The sequence below is a fragment of the Urocitellus parryii genome, chromosome 10 (assembly GCF_045843805.1).
Source record: "Urocitellus parryii isolate mUroPar1 chromosome 10, mUroPar1.hap1, whole genome shotgun sequence".
NCBI classification, from domain to species: Eukaryota; Metazoa; Chordata; class Mammalia; order Rodentia; family Sciuridae; genus Urocitellus; species Urocitellus parryii.
The window spans coordinates 115,394,511-115,404,061 of record NC_135540.1 but is presented as its reverse complement, the minus strand read 5'-3'; the positions used below and the strand labels follow the sequence as shown (position 1 = coordinate 115,404,061).

Sequence of the window (9,551 nt, the reverse complement as noted above, 5' to 3'; positions counted from 1 at the left end):
TGTACAGATTGTTTGGAGAAGTAATGTCAGAGCTCAAGAGCGAGAGGACTGAGAAGGGTAAAACAAAGAAAAGAAATTCAGCCCAGAGGGAATCACACACTGGTCTTCCCTATGGGTGAGTATGACTCAGTGCTATTGGTGACTGCTCAAGAAACAGTATAGACTATGTCCCAGTCTTTAACCCAAGAATAGAGGAGTATTTTTCTAGTGGCTCCCACCCTGTGGTGTTCAAGGATTGCCTTCAATGATGTCTTTCACTTATAGGTTTGGGAATGTGTCAGAATAGTTGAACAAGATTCCACAACCATTTCTCATGTAGCTGAATTAGTGAATCCATGGGGCATGAGGTGAGGGATGTGGTGCAGTTATGACAAGATGCTGTCAGGTTACACTTGCCCCGAGCTGGCTGATGGATTGAAAAGGACATGTGATAAGTATAAAAGGATATGTGATAAACATAAGAGGATATGTGATAAATATTTAAAAAAATACATGTTCTGGGGCCACAGCTCAGTGGTAGAGCACTTGCCTTGAATGTGTGAGGCACTGGGTTCGATCCTCAGCACCACATAAAAATAAAGAAATAAATAAAGATATTGTATCCATCTACAACTACAAAAATACATGGCATAGCCCATTCCGTGCACTGCCCTATCTGCTTAATAGTTCTCCAAAGATAGGTGTGGAGAGTGGGGATTTGACTTGTGGTCTGACGGCCTCAGGGCTGTGGTTGTGCTGGGAACTTCCTGTGTGAAGGTGCAGGTCAAGTGGCCCAGTTGCTATGGTGACGCCGGCCTGAGGAAACTGTGCAAAGGTGCAGAGTTATATCAGTTGGGACCTTGAGCTTAGGCACCAGGTCCTGGGGATAGAGAATTCTGAGCACCACAAGATAACCCTAATGTCTCACCAGTTCTGCATCCTTCAAATTGCCCACTTTGCTGAAACTTTCCCACAAATAACCTGTTGATAAAACCTATATAATCAATATGCTGAGCTAGCTCTGAGTCAGTCAAACTCCTTCACAGTTTGGCTATCCACCTGGCCCCAGCTTTTTCTTCCTCTATGTCTGCCTGCCTGTCTTTTTTTGGCGGGGGGGCAGATATGGGAGTTATCGGGGATTGAACCCAGGAGCACTCAACCACTGAGCTACATCCTCAGCCCTATTTTGTATTTTATTTAGAGACAGGGTCTCACTGAGTTGCTTAGGGCTTCGCTAAGTTGCTGAGGCTGGCTTTGAACTCACCATCCTCCTGCCTAAGTCTCCCGAGCCACTGGGATTACAGGCGTGTGCCACCCCGCCTGGCTCTGTCTTTTCTTTATCCCCTACCACCTCCACTGGTGTTTCCCAGAATTAAAGGGTGCAGCTGAGAGCTGGAGCCAGAGCATATAGGAGTGCTGTGTACACTGCACCTCAACTACATTCTTCCTTCTGGTCAAAGGAGAAAGGTTTTTGTGCATATTAGTTTATGTAACTGGAATCTCAGCAAGAGCTCCAGATACAGAAAAACAGATTTGGAATTTCCATCTGAACCAAGGTGGAATACTATCTTGGTTTGCATTCCCACAGAAGCAGGCTCTTGCTAGGTGTGGTGGTGCACACCTGTAATCCCAGCAACTTGGAAGGCTGAGATGGGAGGATCACAAGATCGAGGCCAACCTTGGCAAATTAGTGAGGACTTAAGTAACCTGGTAAGACCTTGTCCCAAAATAAAAAATAAAATGGGCTGGGAATATTACTCAGTAGTAATATCCCTGGTACCAAAAAGAAGAAGGAGAAGGAGAAGGAGGGGAGGGGAAGAAAGGGGAGGGGAGGGAGACATGGAGGAAAAGAGGGGGAAGGAGAGGGAGAAGGAGCAAGAGAGGAGAAGAAGAAGACCCTTAGTGAAGGATGCAACAGCTCCCAAGAAACATCCATACAAGAATGAGAAAATGAGAAAAAAAGTAAAAGAGCACACTATTAAACCGTTTCTACTGTGGACAATCAGAGATTATCTTTTCCCACTTGGGGAAATCAGAAAGAGTATAAAGTACACCCCAGATTTATCTCCAAAAATGGAAGAGGAAAGTTGGAGTATATATCCATCAATTCTCTTTCTGACATTAGTTGAAGGCTGCTTCTAAGAACTCTACAGCTTTTCTGAATTGCCCTTTGTGTGAGCCTCTTGGTCTGGGGAAAAAAAAAAAAAAAGCCAAAAAACCTCAGGCATAGAGTCTCTGGCATTAGCAATGAACAGCCTTCAAGATGAAAAGGCAAATGCTGAGTAGAAACGCAGAGGGCACCAACAGCTGCAGAAATTTGCTGTAGGAACCCAGTTATAGGTAGGTAGGTCATGAAGTTTTCTAATATTGATCTCAGCACACAGAAATACATCACTGAAGGGAAACAAATGCTCCTCTTGATTTCATGATAAATTCAATGAATGTAGTTATAGAAAAAAGATGAATCAAATTTAAAATTAAATCGATTTAATTGAAATTATATCATTTCATTAATTTTTATTGCCACATAAAAATGGTGAACAGAGGCCTTGAAATTACACATTATTAACTACATCGTGAAGTTAAATTCCTGTTTAGATTTATGGTGATACAAAATAAATTCGTTGTTGGAACTTCCAAAAACAGCAACTTTGAGAAGAGAAATATTTTCAGCTCTGTGTGTGATTTATTTCTTTTCCTTGGGCCGTCAACTTAATGCGAATGGCTGCTCTTAAGTTTGCCCAAAAAAGTCCATGTTTGCTCTTTTCCATGGGCCATTCCAAATAAGTTCTTTGTGCCATAAGAGTTCTGAGCTTGTGGTAGTTGCTAGGAATGGAGTACTGTGGAATGGGTTCTAGCAAGATCAGAATTAAGTTATCAAAAGCTTTATGGAAGAGATTGTGGTGGGCAAAGTACAGCTCATAATGGCACCACTCACTCTGGACAAAGTTGGGGGACAAAACAAAGATGGACTTGTAGCTCTTCTCAATGCAATTTATGATATTTTCCACAATGCTCTTGCCAGGAACAAAGTTTCTTTCATGGAGACAGATCCAGATATCTTCTTTTTCTAGGTTTGGGAGTAATTCACCCTTTACCCAGGCAGAATCATGCCCACTGTATGAAATAAAAGCATGGAACTGGAGAGTGCTTTGGAGTTCTTCCAAGGGGATGTTCCTAGTCCTGTGCCGAGTCTGGGCCCACTGACACACCATCCTGAGATACCAGGGCAGATCCAAGTAGAGGCAGAGGAAGGTCACAGAACCAGCTAACACCAGCACCACGACCCCAATGGTGGCAATCAGCAGACCTGTGTTACAGGATAATGGAGACACATGGAAGTCCTTTAGTGGGGTTCCCTTATAGCTTTCTGGGTAGTCACACTTATAAGCATCAGGCCAGCCCTCTACCACTTCACTTGGTAGTTGGCCTATATGTTGGATGAAGTCTCTGAGCTCACATGTGCATTGGAATGGGTTGCTCGCTGCTTGTATTGACTTCATCTTCTGGCAGCTCTGGAAGAAATCAGCTGATGGGTGGGAAATAGAATTATGGTCAATGATCAGTACAGAGAGGCTGCTGAAGGTACCACATCCAGGAAGGTCAGCTAAAGAATTGAATGCTACGTTGAGTTCTTGCAAAGCTTCCAGATGGGTGACATCTTTAGGGATGTTCATGATTCTATTATTGTGAAGATCAAGTACCTTGACCTTGGGAGGCAAACAGCTGAAAACTGAGTCAGTAAGTATATTTGAAGATAGATTTAAACTTAATAAACTTTTAGTCCAAGAGCACATCTTCTCATCTTCTTCATACCTTAAAGAATTCTGGCTAACATCCAATTGTTGCAGAGACTTCATCTCCGCAGTCATATGAATTATGTTTGCAAGTTTTTTTAATTGATTCATTTGTAAACTAAGTGTTTTCAACTCAATTAAGTTTCCACAATCTTTAAAAACCATGTCGGTTAAGAGATTATTGGAAAAATCCAAATGCAGAAATGGGCTAATTTGGGATGGGCAAAGCATATGGATCATGTGGGTACCAGACACTGTAACGTTCTGGATATTCATATTTGAAAAGATCTTATAGATGTTACTTTGTGGGAAACTGAAGACATCACTGACAACTTGGTGTATCGACAAGGCCTTCAGAGAAGTGTGAGAATAATCAAAATCCCTCGAGTCAAGTTGATCTTGTAGTTTCACATTTGATATGGAAAAATATTCTATGGTTGTTGGCCAAACCGATTGGAGGATATTAAAGAATGAATTCCAAGTTGTTTCAATGTTGTTCAAGGTAAGATTCAATAGCCTTGGATTGTTTTGAAGTTTTACCAAAGCACTTAGGAAATAAGAACACTCATTTTCCAGCACACATTTGATATTAGACAGTTCCAAACTTATTGCAGTGCTTACTGACATATCCAAAATAAAATGGAATGCCTTTTTCATAGGGAAAACAATATGCAGACTGTCTGTGTTAAAGTCCTGAAGACTCTCAGGATCTTCTTTTTCCCCATAAGTCTCTCCTAAAACTAGCAAAATCTTACTGATATTCAAATGAGCAATTGGCTGCACATGAGATTTTTCTAACTGCGTAGCACTCAATCCCAGAAATTTTAGCTGAGACATATTGCCAAACTCTTTGCATATGGGCAGTGCTTCGAACATATTAAATGAAAGGTCTAAGTGCTTGAAGTTCACTGCAGGGTGGCAAGATATGGTCCTCAACTTGTTGTGGGACAAATCCAAGTACTCCAATTCCTGGTTGAATCTGAAAACACTGATATCAAGATACTGGATTCTGTTGTGAGAAATTATCAAAATCCTGAGCTTTGACAGTGATAGGATGTCAGAAGTCTGAAGCTCAGATATATAGTTTTGTGAGACATCTAAGGTTGTTGTTTCAAAAGAGAGTTCCTTGGGAATGTGGGTGAGGCCTGTGTTTGACCTGTCAACTAAAAATTCACTTTCGTCAGATAGTTGGATTTTGATCTTCACCACTAATACCAAGATGATAACAAATTGGAAGAGACTAGAATTCTTTTCAGTCATTTTGTAACACTAGACATTCCTGCTATAGTTACTATTCTTCAGAGCATCTTGACACGGGTACAGCTCCTAAGGGGGAAAAACCCATATTAAATGATTATCTCAAATTAAGCATAGCTGACATTAAACATGCTTATTAGAGACTTATAAAATGAAAGCTATACTTGTTAGGGTTATAAAACCTAAAATCAGGAAGATAAATGATTATGTGAATTCTAACCAAATAACTAAGAATGGATGGTGTAATGGTTGAAGGGTGGTTTCTCTCAAAAGGTATATTCTACCTCCTAATCCCCAGAAACCATGAATGTTGCCTTATTTAGAAAAATAGTTTTTGCAGAAATAAAGTTAAAGACCTTGAAATGGGGGATTGTTCTGGATTATCCAGATGCTTAGTAAATCCAATGATAAGTGTCCCTATAAGAAAGAGGCAGAGAGGAATTTGACAGAGACACCAAGCAGAGGACCACATGAAGGCAGGCGGTGGCTGGAGTAATGTAGCCACAGGCTAGGAATACCTGTAGCCTAGGTGTTGGAGGAGATTCTAGAGATGCTTCAGCCCTGCCAACACCTAGATAACGTACTTTCAGCCTCCAGGACTATGAGAGGATAAGTTTCTATATGCTTATCATAATTTGTTACAGCAGTTGTAGGAATCTAAAAGATGGTTCATCTAAAAGATGGTTCTGGCCCTGACCCTTCCAAGCTCATTTAGAACTGAGGCTAAGATTCATCTGGTACCTTAGACGTGAAAGGGTGTGTCTACCCAGGACTTTCTTGCGAGTCCCCCCATATGACTGGATTAGGACTGTTCTTGCATTATCTTCTATTATTGACATATGGTTTGGGCTAACATTTGTCTTGTTCAAAAGCTAATTAAATCATAACAAAAGGTCTTTTAGAAGGTGCATTCACTGAAAACTACAGAACACTCAAGAAAGAAATTGAAGAAGACCTTAGAAGACAAAAAGATCTCCCATGTTCCTGGATAGGCAGAATTAACTTTATCAAAATGGACATACTATCAAAAGCACTGCACAGATTTAATGCAATTTCTTTAAAAATTCCAATGATGTTCTTCTTAGAAATAGAAAAAGCAGTCATGAAATTTATTTGGAAAAATAAGAGCCCAGAATAGCCAAAACATTCTTAGTGAGAAAAGCAGGAGGCATCACAACACCAGATTTTAAATTATACTATAGACTTATAGTAACAAAAACAGCATGGTATTGGCACCAAAACAGGCTTGAATAGAAGAATAGAAGATACAGAGACAAACCCTCATAAATACAGTTAACTCATACTAGACAAAGGCATCAGAAACATGCAATGGAGAAGATAGCCTCTTCAACAAATAGTGCTGGGAAAACTGGAAATCCACATGTAGCAGAATGAAATTTAACCTCTGTCTCTCACCCTGCATAAAACTCAGCTCAGAGTAGTCAAGTGGTCTAGGCATTAGACCAGAGACCCAGCACCTACTAACAGAAAAAGTAGGCTCAAATCTCCATTATGGGCTTAGGAACAAACTTCCTCAACAAGACTCCTAAAGCACGAGAGGTAAAATCAAGAATCAATAAATGGAATGGTATCAAACTAAAAAGCTTCTTCACAGGAAAGGAAATAATCAAGAATGTGAAGAGAGAACGTATAGAATGGGAGAAAATCTTTGCCACCTGCATCTCAGTGACAGCATTAATCTCCAGGATATATAAAGAACTCAAAAAACTTAACACCCCCCCAAAACACAAATAACCCAACCAATAAATGGGCAAAGGAACAGAACAGGCACTTCACAAAGAAGAAAAACATTCAGTCAACAAAGATATGAAAAAATGCTCAACAACTCTAGCACTTAGATAAATGCAAATTAAAACTACACAGAGATTTTATCTCACTCCAGTCAGAATAGCAATTATCAAGAATACAAGTAACAATAAATATTGGCAAGGTTGTGGGGGGAAAGGTACACTCATACATTACTGGTGGGACTGCAAATTGGTGCAACCACTCTGGAAAGCAGTCTGGAGATTCCTCAGGACACCTGGAATGGAACCACCATTTGAATCAGTTATCCCACTCCTTGGTATATGCCCAAAGGACTATAGCATAATACAGTGACATAGCCACATCAGTGTTTATAGCAGTTCAATTTACAATAGCTAAGCTATGGAACCAACCTAGATGCCTTTCAACAGATGAATGGATAAAGAAAAATGTGACATATATATGATGGAATATTACTCAGCAATAATAAAGAATACAATTATAGCATTTTGCATATGGATGGAGCTAGAGAATGTCATGCTAAGTGAAATAAGCCAATTCCAAAACTCCAAAGTCCGAATGTTCTAATATTCGGATGCTAACACATAATAAAGGCAGGGATAGGAAGAGTAAAAATTCACTGGATTAACAAAAGGGAATGAAGGGAAGGGAGGGGGGATGGAAATAGGAAAGACAGTAGAAGGAATTGGACATAACTTTCCTACGTTCATAGAGCTCCACATCATGTACAACCACAAGAATGGGATCCTAATTTGAGTAAGGTGTACTCCATATGTGTATAATATGTTGAAATACACCCTACTGGGCTGGGGATGTGGCTCAAGTGGTAGCGTGCTCGCCTGGCATGCGTGCGACCTGGGTTCGATCCTCAGCACCACATACCAACAAAGATGTTGTGTCTGCCGAGAACTAAAAAATAAATATTAAAAATTCTCTCTCTCTCTCTCTCTCTCTCTCTCTCTCTCTCTCTCTCCTCTCTCACTCTCTCTTTAAAAAAAAAAAAAAAGAAAGAAATACACCCTACTGTCATGTATATCTAAAAAGAACAATTTTTTTAAAAGACAGAAAAAAGAAGATCTATTCATTAGTCTATTATTTTTACCTATTGGCCATGCTTTAGGAACTAGAGACAGAGCAGTGAACAAGACAAAGTCCTATTTCTCAAGGAGCTAATTATCTATCTGATGGGGAGACAGAAAATAAAGAAAGAAATGACTAACCTTGATTTCATGTGGTGATAAGTGCAACGTAGAAAACTGAATCAGTGTGAATTGTAAGTATGAGATGGTGCTTGCTGGGATATTTTTGATTGGCTCTTTGGAGAAGGCCTTTTTGAGATGACTCTGGGGTAAAAATCAGAATCAAATGAATGATTCACTGTGGAAAAACCTGGGGGTGGGGCATTTCTGGCAAAGGTCCTGAGATAGAATTGAAGTTGGCTTGTCTCAAGAAGAGCAAGGAGATCACATTAGCACGGTCAACAGGAGCAAAGGTAAGAGGAAGCCAAGATCACACCGGGCCTTGGAGATCATTGCAAGCAGTCAGGGTTCTAACTGGAGAGAGCCAAGGGCAGGGAGCCCTGGGAGGTTCTGAGGAATGGAGTTGTTTCCTTCTCTGTTTTTCCTTCATAGAGTATGTATTTTTTCTTAGTGAAGTGCTAGACATTGTCTTAGGTTGTGCCTGTTGCACTAGTTATCCACCCAGGTGGCTCAGATGCCATTTATCATCATCATTCCAGTGACACATGGTATCAAGGGAGCTGCCTTGGGATGAACCCTGGAGAGTGATACGCCTCTTGCCCCAGACACCCTTCCAGCTGGGGCTGCACAGCCACACAGCTCTCAAAGAACATATTCAAAATCCCTGGGAACAGCACTGATGAGCAGGCCATAAGCACCAGCAAAGATTCCTCCTCCCATGTCCCTGCCCTTATCTCAGCTGGTGCAGAAGGACTTAAATAATCCAACTCCCAGAAACAACCTGGTTGCAAAAGCTCCCCAAGTTAGACATACAAACTGAACTGATTTGCAGAGCTGGCCTTGGACTTACCCTTTGGTAGGAATGTCCAAAGGTACCTTAGTTATCCTCATTCCTTCGAACACAGAGGAAGGCCCCTCTTAATTGCATTCACAAAGACTGAGCAAGAAAGATGAGACAAACATTTAAGTTCGTGTTAAAAGTGAAGGGTGGTCTTTTTATGGCATTGATTATATTTGGTGGAAAGGCCCAGAAATTTCCCAAAATATTCCTCACAACTTCCTAAAAGATTTAAATGGATGAAATTGCCTGTCCCCAAGTATTTAATAAAAGTATAGTTTCCTATCTAGCTAAATTAATTGACTCAAATATCATTAGATGAATTAATTGACTCAACCCCCAGTCCTCATTTTGCTCTGTCATTTAAAATCATCTATTGTTTTTGGGTTTTTTTAAATTGTTGTACGTTAATTACATTGACGAGTGGGTTTCATTATGGCATATTCTTACCTACACATAACCTAATTTGATCAGTTTTACCCCCCACCATACTCCCTCTTTCCCTTTCCTCTTCCTTCCCAGTGATTTCCTTCCTCTACCCTTAGATAGACCTTCTATTTTCATGAGATCCCTTTTTTTTCCTTCTTTCTCTCTAGCTTCTACATGAGAGAAAACATGACATTTTTATTTCATGCTTTCTTGGCTTATTTTGCTTAACGTGATGTCTTCAAGTTCCATCCATTTTCCTATAAA

The 9,551-nt window shown here is 40.3% G+C and overlaps 1 protein-coding gene across 2 annotated transcripts in view; it reads right to left on the bottom strand.

Moving 5' to 3' along the window:
* Positions 1-2,507: 2,507 nt before the first annotated feature.
* Tlr1 (toll like receptor 1) overlaps positions 2,508-9,551 on the bottom strand; it is a 38,289-nt gene continuing 31,245 nt past the window's right edge. Inside the window, exons 2-3 of one of the 2 annotated variants that reach the window (XM_077803101.1) lie at positions 7,012-7,077; positions 2,508-5,102 (exon numbers count right to left, since the gene is read on the bottom strand). In XM_077803101.1, the coding sequence (XP_077659227.1) occupies positions 2,649-5,036 (2,388 nt within the window). In that variant the 5' untranslated portion in view covers positions 5,037-5,102; positions 7,012-7,077 and the 3' untranslated portion in view covers positions 2,508-2,648. The remainder of the gene's footprint in view (positions 5,103-7,011; positions 7,078-9,551) is intronic. The other variant, XM_026387492.2, reaches the window with a different exon arrangement.